The 17,385-nt window shown below is 41.9% G+C and overlaps 1 protein-coding gene across 2 annotated transcripts; it reads left to right on the forward strand.

Moving 5' to 3' along the window:
- The first annotated feature begins 4,862 nt into the window (after positions 1 to 4,862).
- LOC120517324 (E3 ubiquitin-protein ligase TRIM39-like) lies at positions 4,863 to 16,866 on the forward strand. 2 transcript variants are annotated; one of them, XM_039739546.1, is made up of 7 exons: positions 4,863 to 5,094; positions 7,696 to 7,800; positions 7,911 to 7,937; positions 12,537 to 12,575; positions 13,831 to 13,857; positions 13,951 to 13,977; positions 16,197 to 16,866. In XM_039739546.1, the coding sequence occupies exons 1-7, from the start codon at positions 4,923 to 4,925 to the stop codon at positions 16,736 to 16,738; spliced, it is 939 nt and encodes a 312-aa protein (XP_039595480.1). In that variant the 5' UTR covers positions 4,863 to 4,922; the 3' UTR covers positions 16,739 to 16,866. The 2 variants fall into 2 exon arrangements, with proteins under 2 accessions (XP_039595480.1, XP_039595490.1); XM_039739556.1 differs by lacking the exon at positions 12,537 to 12,575.
- Positions 16,867 to 17,385: the final 519 nt, after the last annotated feature.

The raw sequence follows: 17,385 nt of genomic DNA on the forward strand, positions 1-17,385 counted from the left end.
CATGTTCTTAAGCTAAGCTTTAGTACCAATTAGCAGGAATTTAGTTTAGTTTTAAATAGATATGTTCCTTCCAGGATTTAATTTAACTGAGACAAATTGTGAGCTGAGAAAACTCTGATCAACTTTCACTTTTAACACTAAAATAGATCTGCATATAAGTGATAACTCAGTCTGAAACTATGAATAATATGGCCAAGGGGAAGCATATAAATACAGAAGAGAAGAGGGCAGAGGACAGAGCCCTGAGGAGCTCCTTGTGTGACTGGCACTGAACTGGATCTGCTGTCACCAAGACTAACAAACTGTTGCCTATCAGTCAGATAGGACTTGAACCAGTGGAGGGCAGTGCCAGAGATACCCAGCATGTTCGCCATTCTGGACAGTCGAATGTCATGTCTGACCGGAGTGTCGAATGCTGTACTGAGGTCTAACAGATTTGATATGCTGGTTTGTCCAGAGTCTGCTGCCATTAGGAAGTCATTGGTTATCCAAAGCAGAGCAGTTTGACAGTTGTGCTACTCTCTGAAACAGACTGAAAGGGTTCCATCAAATTATTAGAAGTTAAGTACAGTAATTGGTGAGTTGAGAGGCTACAACATGCTCAAGACATTTTGACAGAAAAGGTGAGAGAGACAGGCTGAAAACTGTTAAGACTGTCAGCATAAAAATAAGGGGCCTCATGCATAACGGTGTGCGTAGAATTCACACTAAAACATGGCATACAGACGAAAACGGAAATGTGCATACGCACAAAAAAATCCAGATGTCTAAATCTGTGCGTTCGCCAACTTCCACATTCTTCCATTACATAAATCTCGGTCAGTGTGAAAGTAACACATGTGCACGCACCTGCTGTCCCGCCCCAACTCCTCCCAAAATTACGCCTCTTTGAATATGCAAATCAAAATAAATAGCCCTTAAGCTCAACATTCTGTGACAAGACAATGACAAAAACACGGGGGGAAATAGAAGAATTTCAGCGAATACCAAGTGGAGGCAAAGAAAAGCATACTATTTATTGGTTTAAACAGTGGGATAAACAGCAAAAGGAAGTTGATCGAGTGACATACAGTGTTGGAGAAACTCGAAAGCTCAAGTTCACAAAGTGGCACAGTGCCTGAAATAAAAAAGAACTTGTCAGTTATCAAAGTCGCTGTGAAAAGATGAGTTGTAGCCCACCGTCTGAGTGTCACATGGAAGCTTATTAGAGTACAGAGAAAAAAAAATAGGGACACAGTGGGAAAAAAGCATGAAATGTCAACTTTAATCTTAAAATTTCCACTTTAATCATGTAGTTTATTTTATCATTAAAGCAGAACATCATAAACTTCATCTTTAAATCCTTTAATTTACTAGTGTCCCAAATGCCATCGTAACTAAAGTAGCAAGTTAAATGCTTTGTATTGTATGTGTTCTATGCGCTCTATGTGTGTGAATCACTACATGCTTCCGTTCTTTCTCTTCCTCAGACAGGACACAGAATCCATTGCATTTGTGATATTACAGCTCTCTGAATAATTAAAATACTGAGATGTATACTTGAAATCATTTCAGCATTCATATCATATCAATTACAGCATGTTATTAAACCTGGGAACACGATGGTGTAGTGATAGTGACAAACTGGTGCCCCATCCAGAGATTGTTCCTGCCTCCCGCAAGATGCTTGCTGCACCGTGCACGACCTTTGATTAAATAATTTATTGTAGCAGTACTGTCTCTTTCAAACGAACTAACCTCCAATTTCTGTCCTTACTTTTCTTTCTCCAAATACCCAATCGCCACACAATCAGCTCTGTAATAGAAGTTAAGCCATCTGTAAGCTTAGAATGCCAATTCCTCAAAACTTTTTTTCCTCAAAAAAAAATTCCTCAAAACTTTTACGGAACATTGAAATATCTTCGTAGTACGTGTTTAATTATTCTATCCTTCCATTGTCGCGTCAGCACCAGCAAGCATACTGTGAGAGGCAGGAACAATCTATAAACAGGGCACCATCTCCTTGCTAGCGCTGCGACACCGTGTCCTCACATGTTTAATTATTAACAATACAGATTATTTAAATCAAGTTAAAGTTTTATCTGTATAATATAATAAACATATTTTGCTGCATTTCATCTTAAAAATGATATCGTCATCATATGTAAATACGCACATTATAAATTGGCTCGGGTTGTGTAATATTATAACTGTAGTGCAAGCTTACAGTGAGGTGATTGATTGTTTATAGTTCTTGGGATGAAACTTTCTGAACTGTGAGGTCCGTACAGGAAAGGCTCTGAAGTGTTTGCCGGATGAGAGCAGTTCAAATAGACAGCATGGCGGAGGAAGTGTGTGCTTGATGCTGTATCCCAATAATTCTCTTTCCGATCAGGTGCTGCTGTGATTCACACTCAGATACAGTGATATAAATACTCCGAGTGGTGCAGTGAGAGGAATATGGAAAAAGATGATCTGCTGTGGCAACACCTAATGGGCGCAGCTGAAAGAAGAAGAAGGTGCAGTGAGAGTAACAACGCTAAATGAGCTATGGTATTTAGAATAGTTTGGCCATTCTGTGGACCAAATTGTTGTTACAGGTTAATTACAATCAGGTGCCTTAAACTAATAAATAATATGTGGTTAATTTCAGTGTATATGATAAAGCTGCGTCAGAGATGTAGATCTAAAAAAGAAAAGGAAACCACACAGGAACAAAAGCACTGCTTTAATGCTGGGTGCCACCAGTCTGCAAAACCGAGTGGAGAACTTGTGTATGCCAGGGATTGAGCTACCGTTAAAATGTGCATAGCTTTATGCCAAGTTTAGGTTTTATACATTGTGATTTGAGCATGGAAATGGGAGTATGCAACATTTTTGTGTGTATGCACTGTTTATACATGAGGCCCCTAGGCTTTTTAACACTGGAGTTATAGAAGTGATTTTAAAGTGGCTGGCACAAAGCCAGTGTCAAAGGTTGTATTTATTATTGTTGTAACAGTCGTAATTATGTTATGAAGGTAGGATTTGTGAAGAATGGTAGGGATGTGGTCAAGTACACAAGTAGTAGGCCTCATCTCACAGATCAGGGGCCTCATTTCTAACTATCTGTGCATTGTAACCATTTACATGCAGCAGGAAGTGACCCCTAGGAGACAGTAATTTAAAGAGTGAATCTGGAAAGTATTTTATAAAAAAAAAATGCATAAGGATAATAACCAAGAAAACATCCACACCAAATACTAAAGTCCAAAATGAACCCCAGGAATTTTAGTTCAGAATGGTAGTTCAGAAAATTGAGACTCAAGAGAATTAAAAAATCAAAGCCAAACACATATAGACTTTAGATAATCTGTTAAACTCAGATACGATAACAATATTGATAACAATATCAGAAAACGATACTGTAACGTCAATGACATCACTAAAAATGAGTATATAGTAACATAGTCCCAATGAAGACAAAATGTGTGTCCAAGAAAATACATAAATTAACACTACTAGATCTTGTAAACGTATGGCTCAAAATATAACAAAATACACTAAAAATACAAAAATGAGGCTTAAACCTCCAAATGGAGCCTCAGGCTTTCCTACCTTTATGCTCCACACTCAAAATGCCTTACTGAGGCCTTGACTCCTTAATCTAGTCTCAGGCTTCCTTGAGGCCTAAGCTCTAAAATGGCCGTTTCCCCAAACCATAAGGCACACAATGGGAAAGCACAGATTCAACAAAATCATTATGAAATATTCAAAGGGATGGGGAGGAAACCTTAAAAACATTTGGTTCAAAAATGAAAGTAAATCAGGTTTTCAAAATGTTGAAAGCTTATTATAAAGACAAAATATTTTCAAAAAATAAGCAAATACAAAAAATGAGAAAAAGGCTAAACTTAAAAATGCAGACTACAATACCAAAGGCAATGCCAGTCTGCAGAACTCGACTCTCGGTCTTGAAATATACAGGCAGTTGGTGGTCCTCCAGCTGAAATGCCACCGTGGCTGATTTCACTGAAACTCTATATAAAGGAGACAAGGTACATAACTAAATATGCTAAAACATATTACATAAATAATAAACATCAACATTTAAAACATAATATACATAAGGAAAAGCAAAGCATAATCAAATATTCACAATAATATTGGAAGAAAAACAAAAAGATCACAAATGATTAAAGTACACCTAAATTAGAGTTCAGACTCTGACTAAAACTTGACACTGCACGCCATCAGGCAGGCTTGAACAAGTGGGAAGGCAAGTCACCTGAGAAGCCTTGAACACTCCTGTCTCCCAATAAAGACAGAATGCCAAAGAATTGGAATCCAGAAATCAAAGACGCTGCTCTTCCTGTTTGTGGGAGTGTTGGGCTGAAAAACTCCTCTGGTCTGTCCTGTGTGGATTTCTGTATTTTAATAGCTGGTCTCTGCCAAGGAATTGGAATCCAGAGATCAAAGGTGCTGCTCCTCTGGTTTGTAGGACTGTTGAGGTGACAAACTCCTCAGGTCCAGGCCAGTAATATTTCAATAGCTGGTCTCTTTATTTATGAGTGTGAAGACATTCAAAGAAATGTCCTCAAAGTCTCCAAACCTGCCAACTTCCCTCAGTTGGTCCCAAGCATTTGCAAACTGACGCTCTACCAAGTTTCATTAAATAAATAAAATGATCAGAAACAAGTCAAACAAAATAAAATCAAAGCCTGCACTCCAAACTAAAACAACCAAATTCCTTTATTTGAGCAGTTCATTCTTAACCGTATGCCATGTCAGCTGATGTTAAAGTGTTTCTTCTTCTTCTCTTCACTGATCTTCCACTCTTTTGTGTTTCATTAGTTTTAGGTGCTCAGCCCTCCATTTCTATGAGCTACACTGAAGATCAGAAGACCCGACTGGAGTGCAGCGCTGAGAAGTGGAACCCCCAACCAGAAGTCACCTGGAGGGACATGAATGGGGCAGACGTGACGTCACAGTCCACAATAAAGTCAGAGCGGGACTCCGAGGGTCTTCTGAGAGTGAGCAGCGTCCTCCCGGTGAAGGAGGAGTACAACGTGTTCAGCTGTCTGATGAGAAGTAAAGCACCAAAGCCAGACTGGCACTCCGGACTTGGCATCTACAGTACGTCATTGAATAGTGTGGCACTAGCAGCATTGCCACTTTATTTTTATACAGAATATGACAATGAAGCACATATTTATAGATCAGCCTGAAAAGCTGGGCTTCATTTTAGTAAATATGTGTATAAAGGTGAACTATTTATTTTGGAAAATTATTTAGAAAAAAAATGTAATGAGATAAATTTTAATTATGGTGATCATTTGGGATTATGCAGGTTAATAACAAACAGCTACAGGAACTTGTGCATGCACTTTGTTATAATGGAGTTCTTTTTTATCAGGGTATTCAATAACGGTGCTATTATTGTATTTAATGTCCCCCTTAGTGTTCTGAACAGACTTTATCACCTCCTGGTATTGCTAAAACTCTGAAAGATACCAACGTTGCATTTTATCAATTTTCTGTTTTTCTGCGGTGGGCTGGCGCCCTGCACAGGGTTTGTTTCCTGCCTTGTGCCCTGCGTTGGCTGGGATTGGCTCCAGCAGACCCCCGTGACCCTGAAGTTAGGATATAGCGGGTTGGATAATGAATTAATGGATGGATGGATGGATGGATAGCAAACACTGAAGTGTCTTCCCTGTCACAAGAGCCATTTTACTTTACTATTGTGACTCACCTTGAAATGTTACAGTAATTTCAAAATCTCCTCTCTATATATAAAATCTTAAGCCTAAAAGTGCAACGAGTTTATGTGATGATTTTGTCACACTTTAAATCAGTCTTATTTGAAAAAATCTACATATATATGTTTGGTATTACTCTTCTCATAATATATTGAACTTTAATGTGATGTTGTTAGATTTTCAGGTTTTTATTCCATTTTTAAATTATAAACTAAACAATATCAATAATTCATGTCCCGCAAGATGAGACTTAACCAAGAATACCAAGAGATTTAACCACCCAGGCTGGAAATAAAAGACAAAGAGTAGGACAGCTGCTGCACAGTCTTTTAAATGTTCAAAGTGCTGCCCGAGATGAAGGTCACACGGCATGGCAGCAACAGCAACCCAGCAGCTGATCGAGCAAAGAGGAGGTAAATAAAACTATTTGCTTCCCATTGTATCACCATTTAAGAGGGGGTTTCAAAGGAGCGACCGCTTCTCCTTGGGGTGCATTCAGCCTCCCTCTTCACAACGCGTGCAGCAGATTGGCCACAACTTGGGGTCGGGTACCAAAGGCGCCAGGGGGGCTTGCCCCCCTAGTGTTATATAACAAAATCATGTTATTATTATACAAATGGTAGAACAAATTAACAGTGCCGACCCCTTTGATTTATCTCTGGTTGGGGACATGCTGCCTGAGGGTCTGTCACAATGTGATGGAGAGGGTGACACACAGTGACAGGACGGAGTTTTCTGGCCATGGCTTTGTAGTTGTGACCCACAGTCCTGAGCCCTGACTCCCAGTATGACTCTGAGCGAGAAACTCCACATTCGACTTCTCAGAAACATGAAACATAACATTGACAAACAGGCTTAATCCAGTTCAGGGTAGTGGGTGATGGAGCCGACCCCAGCAACACTGGGCACAGGGCCCACTCACACACACACACACAGGGCTAATTCAGAATGGACACTTAACACAATAGGCATGTCTGGGGGTCTTAGGAGGCTCCTCTTAATTCAAAATTCAAGTTACTAACCAATTTTGTCTTAAATGATGTGCCATATGCAAAAAAATGGAAAAGATCCATAAGTGGAAATGAAATATGAATAAGAGATGGAACAGTCAGATACCACCACACACACGCGTGAACAAATCTTCAGTGTCAGGTACAGTTGGCTAGCAGTGCGACTTCAAAACAAGGCCACCGTGAAAATAAAAAATTAGAAAATTCAGTTGTGACTCAGTCTAGGAGTGGACCCCCTAAATCTGTGTTATATGATTCTAGGAAATGAAAAGTAAAGGTTTCGATGAAAAGACTTAAGAGACAGGCAGCATGGTGGCGCCGTGGTAGCGCTGCTGCCTCACAGTAAGGAGACCCATCTGGGCTCGCTTCCCAGGTCCTCCCTGCGTGGAGTTTGCATGTTCTCCCCGTGTCTGCGCGGGTTTCCTCTCACAGTCCAAAGGCATGCAGGTCAGGTGCATTGGCGATCCTACATTGTCCCTAGTGTGTGTTTGGTGTTTGTGTGTGTGTGACCTGTGGTGGGCTGGTGCCCTGCCTGGGGTTTGTTCCTGCCTTGTGCCCTGTGCTGGCTGTGAATGGCTCCAGAAGACCCCCGTGACCCTGTAGTTAGGATATAGCGGGTTGGGTAATGACTGACTGACTGACTGACTTAAGAGACAAACACCGGAGGAGAATGACACTGAGGGGACATTAATGGAAGTGAGATAATGGGCAGGAAATCTGCTATTTTGTGTTCATATAGTTAATGATGGAGAACGAGAGGGCTGATGGACACGCTGATGACATGGCTGTGAAGGTGTGTTTGGTCCCAGGCTCCAGCAACAGGAGCACATCATCTGTGGTGTAAATGCAGGGTCTCATGATGCTCCCCTTAGCATGAAGGAGTCCCACTTGATGGATTCTTCTGTGTTTTCCTCACCTGAACCTCATTCCTGTCTCACAGACTCACACGTCTTCTCCTCATTTTGCAGGTTTCTCCCCAGGGGTCTCTGGCTGGTTGGTGGCTTTCTGTGTCTTGTTGGTTCTTTGCTTAGTGGTGACTCCCCTGCTGGTCATTCAATGGAGAAGAATGAGAGGTGAGGACAGAAGATCTCACATCGACATCAGAACAGACTGACTGCTCAGTAAATGGTAAAGTTATTCATATTTTTATATTCATTTTTATATTCTTTTTTGTCTTCAACAGAAACAAACACCAGATATGATTCAATAGGTGAGTACAATTCTAAATTTGCTGTTCTCTAATTTAGTCTCGACTTGTGCTGATTTACCTCTTTCTACTTGGCCACTGCTCATCTGTCTCCTGTGATGGTGAGGTGGCTTCTTAGGGGTCTTCAGAGTCCATGAATATCTGAGCAGTTCAATTAGTGAAGGCCTTGAAGTGACAGAATAAATGTGAACTGGTCAGGAAATTCAAAATGGGAGATCAGGCCGGCCAGCCTGAATGAGAAGAGGAGACGATTTGAAAATGGTCAGCATTGAGCCAATGTGGCCCACCACGTTCAGTGAAGTCTTCTGTGTCTCCTTTGTGTTGGTACTTCATGTGTGAATAGAAAAGGAGAAACACAAAATAAACAAGAAAAAATAAACAGGTTTTATTTCTTTGAAGATTTGAATCTAAAATTAATTCACTCATCTATTTTTAGAACCCAGTTTTAAAGTAGCAGAGAGCAGAAAAACACCGCAATAGCCATCAATTTGTGATGTGCCAGTCTGTGACTCACACACACTCACACACACACACTAATGTACTTAACTTATTTAGTATCTTTAGCAGTGGAAACAGTGGAAAAAATGCAGACATTGGAGAAGCGTGCAGGTTCAACACAATGACTTGTGTGGGCAGCAGCACCAACCTCTGTGCCACCATGTTCAGTTGTATCTGATCTTCATGCAGACTAAGAAAGGTGCAAAGTTTGTAGCCAACAAAAAGTCTTCACTAGTAAAAACATCACTCATCAAAAATAGAAGTAGACATATTGCTATATAAATATATATATATATATATACTAGAGAATACCAGGCAGCAGCGGAGAAGTAGTGTGTTAAAGACGGTAATAAAAAAGAAAAGGAAAAATTTTAAAAATAACGTAACATGATTGTTAATGTAATTGTTTTGTCATTGATATGAGTGTTGTTCTCATATCTATCTATCTATCTATCTATGTTGTTCTATCTATCTATCTATCTATCTATCTATCTATCTATCTATCTATCTATCTATCTATCTATCTATCTATATATATATATATACCCGCGCTTGGCAGTGGAGAAGTAGTGTGTTAAAGAAGTTATGAAAAAGAAAAGGAAACATTTTAAAAATAATATAACATGATTGTCAAAGTAATTGTTTTGTGTATTTGGCGGCAGAGTCACGAAGTTGTTTTCGGTAGCTGCATCAGAAAATGTACCACGACGTCTGACACGCCTCCTTCTTAGTGTTTCTCACAGCTTGGATTGCTGCTGTCATATATATACACACACACACACACACACACATACATACACATACATATATATATATATACACATATATATACACATACATATCTTCATATCTACATATCTATATACATATCTACATATACACATATATATATATATATACCTATCTACATATTAGATAGATAAATTATATATATGTGTGTATGTATGTACGTACGTATGTATGTATGTGTATGTGTGTGTATATATATATATATATATATATACACACATACATACATATATATACACATATATATACTTGTGTGTATAGCTTTTATATATGTGTGTGTATAGCTTTGGTCACTGAGTGCAAGTGAGAAATAATAAAATGTAGTCTATAAGTTATTCAACAGTAAAACATTAACGTTTCAAGAAGTACAGGTACATTGAGCACTACTGGAGTGGTTTCAGGTAAACTACATTTTAAAGACTGTGTAACACAACAGGTAAGTAACTAACAGCAGCTAAAATGTATATGGATCATCTCGGTAGTAGATCCCTTTTGAAAGGCGCTACACGACGGCTGTGGTATAGAAATTACATTTTCTATGTGAACGCTCAAATTTGTGCCTCTGGTAATGTGCCTTACCGCATTTAAAGAAAATTAGTTTTGTGTCCTCTGCAGTGTTAAGAGAGAAAGGCTTTGGTTTGGGATAAAAGGAAAAAAGGTGTAAAGAAAGGAAAGTTGCCTTTTTCTTTTATATAGTATAGAGAGATGTGTTCGCTGACGTTATGATCGGCTTTTGGGGACAGTCGCGGTGGGTCTTGTGTAGACTGGTGAGACGTCCCAGCCATTAATCGGCTGTGATGGCACTGTCAGTCCTCCACTCGTGTGCGTGTCTTCATAATCCGAGGTGAGGACCTGATAATCGTATACATGCAAAAGAAAGTGTGAATCGCTTTAATATTATTTTGCCATGGTGTAGAAAAGGGGTCCCGTGTTTGCACTTGTCTGGGCTATAGCGCAGGGGAGGATGAAAAAAATTAAAAGTGCTCACTTTGACTTAAGGCAGAAGCGCAGTCAGCGTCTCAAAGGCCAGCACAGCTATGCACACGCTGGCTGCTCGACTTTTGCTGGGCAGGAGACCACAGTTTTTAAAGACACGCTCATGATATCAAAAGTCTCAGCGCTCTTTGGAGGTCATTCATATATATATATAGCAAAATACCCGCTACCAGAGGAGAAGTAGTGTGTTAAAGAAGTAACGAAAAAGAAAAGGAAACATTTTAATAATAACGTAACATGATTGACATTGTCATGAGTGTTGCTGTCATATATATGCCTGCCTAAATAAGTCACCCTCGCTTTGCTCTTACTTTTTACCGCTCATTTAATCATGGCTAGTGGCGGAAAAATTATAAAATGGAAGGAGGATGGCTTTACCAAAACAATTATTGATGGCGAATCGATTATTCATAAAGCTTGAATTGGTGATCTGTTTTTCTGTGTTAACCTCATATTTTTTCATACTTTCTCAAACTAAGGTGGTGCGAGGGTAAAATGAATTGGGATGCGCTGATCAATGTAATCTGCTTGTAATGCAAAGTGTGATTAAATGCATTATTTTTTAACGCGTTATGGAGCTCATGCATCGAAGCTTCTCAGCTGTGCTTGTGCTAAGAAAAGGAAACATTTTAAAAATAACATAACACGATTGTCAATGTGACCTTTTGTAAGTAGTGCCTGGAGGATTCAGTGTGCAGAAACTCTAGAGACAGCGTGTGTATTAACTTGTGGATTTTTCTGTGAGTATTTGGTGGCAGTATGACGAAGTTGCTTCGGAAGACGGCGTTAGCATGAGCTCAGCTCAGAGCGAAATTAGATGAATGGGAGGGGAGATGATGACGTGACTCCCCACCCGCCTTTAACTGTCAATCCCCCACAAACACAGTCTCGAATTTGCATAAGCACACCCCTTCACCTACAATTTTAACTTAGTCACAAAGTGATCAAAACTCGTTTATATCCTGCGTCCTCTCATTAAACTTGTATCCCGCATTACCATGGGCGTGTGAAACGCCAGCGGTAGCCTGTCTATGAACTTAATTTAAAGTTTAGGTTTACACCTTGCTTTCTTCCGAGTAGCAGCACTCATGAATATGGTTGTATATGTCACTCGCTCGCTTCTTATTGTTTCGCTGCCTTCTCAATTATATAATGCATGTTTTCTTCAGCGCTTTTGGAGGTCTTCCTGGTTTTCTACACACCGCGCTGACAGTCAGTTCACGTGATTACGTGGGAGAAGTGATGATGTCACACGAAACTCCGCCCCCCCACGTCATTCCAGCTCAACTCCATTACAGTTAATGGAGAAAAATACCTTCCAGTTATGACCATTAGGCGTAGAATTTCGAAATGAAACCTGCCCAACTTTTGTAAGTAAGCTGTAAGGAATGAGCCTGACAAATTTCAGCCTTCTACCTACACGGGAAGTTGGAGAATTAGTGATGAGTGAGTGAGTGAGTGAGTGAGTGTGAGTGAGTGAGTGAGTGAGTGAGGGCTTTGTATTTATTAGTATATATATATATATATATATATATATATATATATATATATATATATAAATATATATATATAGTGTCAACTAGGGTGCGCCCCAGAGCTCTGAACACAACATACAAATCACGTCAAACACCGATCCAGGCTAACAGATCATTGTTTCATTACATGACAACACATCACTAGGATTACTTCTAACAATACACCAAGTAAACGGTTTGTCGAATCCTTCTGTTCCTCCTGTGAGTGTCATTGTCTTCCTCCCAACTCTGACTCCTTGAATGAAGGGAGACGCTTCTTCCGGTGCCATAGCATTGCATTCTGGAAGCACTTCTGGTCCATATGGAAGTTGCATGAAACAGGTAAATTCTTTTCTGGCTGTGCCCTCTGGCGACACCCATAGACCCTGACAGGGTTGTCCATCTGAACTACAAGTACCAGGCAACCTCACAAGTATTAAATCAGAGACCAAGCTAGTGGAACACTGCCATCTCTCATACTGGGGGCTATATTGCCGTTTGCACTGAATTTCACCAGTCCATCCATTAACTTTGCACTCTGTCTGAGATAAGAGCTGGAAGTCATCCTGTCAGGGTTGTGCCTCCATCCTTATGGTCCTTCCATTTTGGCCTCCCAGCCAGGCAAGGGATCAGCCTACATTCAAATTGGGACATCACTCCATCTGTTATGACATTACGACATGATATATTAATATTCATCTGAGGTGTGCTTGTTTTCAGCTACAGGCACACATGGAGAGACTGGTGTTGTCAGTCCCACTTCTCTTCTCAAATCTTCACTTTGTTCTTCTCTTTTTGTCTACAGTTGGATTCCTTCCTATATGGCTTCTGCACAAGGAAATTGGTAAGAAAAGATTTTTCTTCTTTGCATTAAAATGCAAAATAAAACTGTTAAAGATTTAAATGGAGGGAGAGAGTTTAGTAATTCAAGAGTTACAATAAGGACATGAAGATCTGGTGCCAGTAATGACACATCCAAGCTGAGCCGTTTAGCTAAGAGAGCACATGAAGTCTATGAATTCTTTTCCTTATAATATTATGAAAATGTTTTTGTCTTTTACTCCATATCTGAAACTGGATTTCTATTTTATAATAATTGTTTTAACTTTCTTAGCCTGCACCCGCACTGCCCTCCTCTCACCCTGTGGTGCCCACTGTGCTGTCCTCTTGTGTCTTATGTATTCCCACTCAGTAAGGTGCCATGTATTTTCTTCTTCTTTGATGTTTTGTGTCCTGCTCTTCTTATCGTTGGTCCATCTATCAGATTAATGCAGTTTGAGGGTCCTGGGGCTCAGACCCTACCTCAGTAGTCCTGGACACAACACAAGAGTCCTCCTTATCCTTTGTTTGCTGTTGTTTTTATTCTAAAGCTCTGTCTGCTCCACTCAGTCTGATTATTAAACATTTGTATTTCTGTCCTCACATTTGGATTCACCACATTATTTTAACTGTGAACCCCTAAGAGTGAGCAGGACCCCGTGAAGTGGGCATCACATGTCACCTGATAGAAGTTCAGTCCTCCACTGTCACTCTGATGTCTCAGGTCACACAGCAGTTTGTTTCTGGTCACCGACACTCAGACAGTTGGCACTGAGGAGCCATTTGAAGTGACAATGGAGAAGACAAATAGCAAGGCCATCAGTAGGAGACAAACTTGTCAAGACGAGGGTCTTCTGGCACGTGTCTTATTGTATTGCAGTCACACTAATTACACCTGCAGCGTTCATTTCTGTGTTTCTGTGGTCACGAGGACACGGTCAGAAGTCTCACAGTAGGACCTCCACTCCTAATAATCATAAATAATTCTGTTCCTTCTTCATCAGACGTCATGCAGATTCAAAGCCACAGGCCAGTAGGCTGTTAATTCTGCAAATCCACTTTCAGTCTGTGCTTGGCACTCCAGCTATTGTCATGTCCATTGTTCTGCTGTCTATTATAAGGGGTCTTTATGAAGGGAAATTTGAAATGCAAAGATATTTTAAGACTTCAGAAGAGGAAAATGAAAGTAAATGAAAGTAGCGAGTGAGAACTGAAGAGATGATGTGTTAAGTTGACCCACCTGATTATTCACTCAGTAACGCAGCTCTCTTCTTCTGCAGAAAAGTCACAACGCGTCACCAATGCAGGTACAATATTTGAACTGGGGGTCTCTGGGGGTCTTTCAAGTCTCACTCTTTATTGGACTCATTAAGTTTATTTCTTTATTTGTTATTTTACAGAATGGAGGAGAATATGCAGCTCAGCAGGTACGGTTGATAAGCTGCTCATGAAATTCTCATTTTCTGTGTCTGTAGTCTTTGTGTCTTCATGTTAAAGTGTCACCTTCATGACCATGGCAAGCAGCACCTTGTGAGCTCTGTGACTGTCCCCAGGTCTGAGTTAATGGCTGAGGTCCCTCTGTGTGGGTGACATGGTGACACAGTGGTAGCACTGCCATCTCACAGTAAGGACACTGGGGTTCACATCCTGGGGGCTCCTTGTGTGGAGTTTGCATGTTCTGCCTGTAACTGTGAGGGTCTCCTCCGTATGCTCTAAAGACTTGCAGGTTAGGTGGTCCGGTGACGCTCAGTTAGCCCTGATGTGTGTCTGAGTGTTTGCCCGCTGATGGACTGGCGTCCCCGCCCATGGGTTGTTCCTGCCTTGCGCCCTGTTGCCTGCTGTGATCGGCTCCATCTGCCCCTCGACTCTGCCCTGGATAAGCAGGTTATGACTATGGATGGCTGATTGTTCTGTGTGTTTAAAGGCAGATGAGCTGCTAGTTAAGGAACAGGAAGACCTCAGCCTCTACTGCCCCCTGGTGGTCTCTTTGAATATCGCTAGTTCTCTTATTCCTATGAAGTTCACTAAACAATCCTCTGTCATAAACAGCTGGATTCTCCTTGGCAGGCGGACATTACTTTATTTTGTGTTCCAAGAACGTCAGACAAGTCAATAAAGACAGAACTAAAGACCGGACCCTCCTCGTGCAGACACAACTCCTCAGATGTCTTCCTCGGTACAAAGGATGCTCATTTGTCTTGTAGACTTTATTCTCAGAAGGTCATTTTGATTCGGTGGTCTCTGCATCGATTAGCACTGCGTGTCATTGTCACTAATCCTGCTACTTAAAGACTCCATGATGTCCCATCTGTCACTTAGGACCCTCTTGTGTTTCAGTGCAGACCCTTTCTCAGGCCCACATTTCCAGCATGTCGATGTTGAAGTATTTGTGAGATGACAACACTGAGGACACACTTGAGGTTTTCACCCCAACGTTTGCTCTTTTAAAGTAAACTGAGTGCTGCTGAGTCCTCACAGGGCCTGCTGTCCATTCTCAGCCCCTCAGTGTCCAGTCCTGTCCCCTCTTTAGTGCCACTTTGTGTTTTGTCCTGCTGTCCTGTCCTTTGTCGTCACTATCAGTGTTGTCACCTTGTATGTCCTCTCGTCCCCCTCTCCTTATTAAAGCCCCCTCACCTGTACTGACCGGTCACATGGTGTCCCTGCTGACTGATGACTTGTGACACTTCATCCTCATCACTGACAGACGGACATCTTGTGTTGTTAGATTCAGTGTCATAAATTCACTGCCCCCCATTGTCACTTCTGACAAGGAACTGAGAAACATAAAATGGGGGGTCTGCTAAATAAAAGGCCACCAACGCAGTGTAAGGACGAGAAAAGTGACAGAGTCACCGACAGAGCAGAGCAAAATGAATCAAAGTGGACAGGAATGACAGGAACAGGAGGACAACAGGCCAGGGGACATGAGACCCTCAGGTTAGTGACGACAAGTCTGAGAGCTGCTGGTGAGTCTGTGAACGAGTGCCAGGCCTCACTGGTGGTCTTCTTGTTTGTGTCTTTAACAAATCCTCGCTGTGTGATTCGTCTTTTATTAAAATGTTCACAGCGTGGTGATCAGGCTCTTTAGGGTTAAATGAAGATAAAATGCAGGAGGTCAGAGGTGCGACTACACAGGGGGCCGAGCAGTGACACAAAGAGACACACGAGGGGCTTGGTGGGCTGAGAACTGAACACGTGCTGTTTGACGTCTTTGTCTTTTTAATGTTCAGGTCCTTCAAGGAGTGTAAATGTGTTGTTGTCTTCCTCAAGTCCCCTGATTTCCTGACGTCTTCCTCTTTTCTTCTTTCTTGTAGGCAGCAGTAGCTCAGTCGGTAGAGCGGGTTGTCCAGCAATCGGAGGGTCGCAGGTTCGATCCTGGCTCCCGGCATGAGAATGCAGCTGTTGTGTCCTTGGGCAAGACACTTAACCTCCTTTGCATGCCCGTGGTGGTCAGAAGGATTGGTGGCGCCAGTGTTTGGCAGCCTCGTCTCTGTCAGTGCGCCCCAGGGCAGCTGTGGCTACAAAGTAGCTTATCATCACCAGCATGGGTGAATGACTGTTGTGTTGTGAAGTGCCTAGGGGGGTTCTTGAACTCTAGTAGGCGCTATATCAAATACAGGCCATTTACCATTTTTCTTCTCCTCAGCTGATGTCACTTTTGACCCTGAGACTGCAGATCCATATCTCATTGTGTCTGAAGACAGAAAAGAAGTGAGACACACAGACACATGGCAGGGAGTGACGGAGAACCCAAAGAGGTTTAACGACAGCCCTGATATCCTGGCCAGAGAAGGATTCACCACAGGGAGACACTACTGGGAGGTGGAGGTCGGGGGGAAGACTGATTGGTTTTTAGGAGTCTCCAGAGAGTCGGCCAACAGGAAGGGGGATGTTTATCTGAACCCATATAATGGATACTGGACTGTGTGTCTGAGGAATGAGAACGAGTACACGGCTCGGATTGGCCGTCCTCTCCCCCTTCCCCTGAGAGTGAAGCCCCAGAGAGTGGGGGTCTTTCTGGACTATGATGAAGGTCAGGTCTCCTTTTACAATGCCCAGTCCCGCTCTCACCTCTACACCTTCACAGACTCCTTCACTGAGCCCCTCTATCCATTCTTCAGTCCTGAAATTAATGACGGTGGTAAAAACGCAGCCCCTCTGGTCATCTGCCCCCTGCGCACACACTGACCCCTCTGTATTAATGTCGTCTGTCCATCTCTGAGCAGCACAAAGCCGATGGAGACTTTCTTTAACATTCAGACCACCGAACTCAAAGCCCCCCTGAGGTGTCCTGCTGTTTGCTGCTCGTCTGATTTTCATTTTAATGTGACATCAGGACTGAACACTTGGGATTTTAAATGGCTCGGATCAAAGCGCCGGCTCCATCATCAAATGTGAATCTGAGGGCCTGAGAATGAACAGAAATCCTGAGTGCGCGTCTTTAATTTGACATTCAAAGAGGAATTCAACAAAGATGGTTGTGTTCTCCACAGCACTGGATTGGTTTTCTTCAGTCGTCGTGTGACGTCACTTGCTGGTGGTCAGTCCTGATGACCCTGAGATGCCCACTTTGTGACATTCAAAGACTGAGAGGACATGAAGAGTGTGAGCTGAGCAGAAGAAATCCGAGACCCTGAATATTGAGACCACCGTCCATTTTGTAACTCGCTTATCTAATTCAGGGTCACAGGGGGCTGTCAATGTGGGGGGCAACACGGATAAGAACCAACCTGTGACACCAGAGCTGAAGGCCGGACCACCAATCACTGTTCTACTACGAGACCACCGATCAGACAAACATGAATTCCTATCTAGCGTTATATACTTCTATTGTT

Source organism: Polypterus senegalus, chromosome 1, assembly GCF_016835505.1.
Source record: "Polypterus senegalus isolate Bchr_013 chromosome 1, ASM1683550v1, whole genome shotgun sequence".
In the NCBI taxonomy this organism is placed as follows: Eukaryota; Metazoa; Chordata; class Cladistia; order Polypteriformes; family Polypteridae; genus Polypterus; species Polypterus senegalus.

Excerpts from the sequence above, each read along its gene's own strand:
- LOC120517324 (XM_039739546.1), top strand. The coding sequence starts at position 4,923 with ATGAATGGGGCAGACGTGACGTCACAGTCCACAATAAAGTCAGAGCGG. Across the intron at positions 5,095-7,695 it reads CTCCGGACTTGGCATCTACA|GTTTCTCCCCAGGGGTCTCT; the intron begins GTACGTCATTGA and ends CTCATTTTGCAG. Across the intron at positions 7,801-7,910 it reads TCAATGGAGAAGAATGAGAG|AAACAAACACCAGATATGAT; the intron begins GTGAGGACAGAA and ends TGTCTTCAACAG.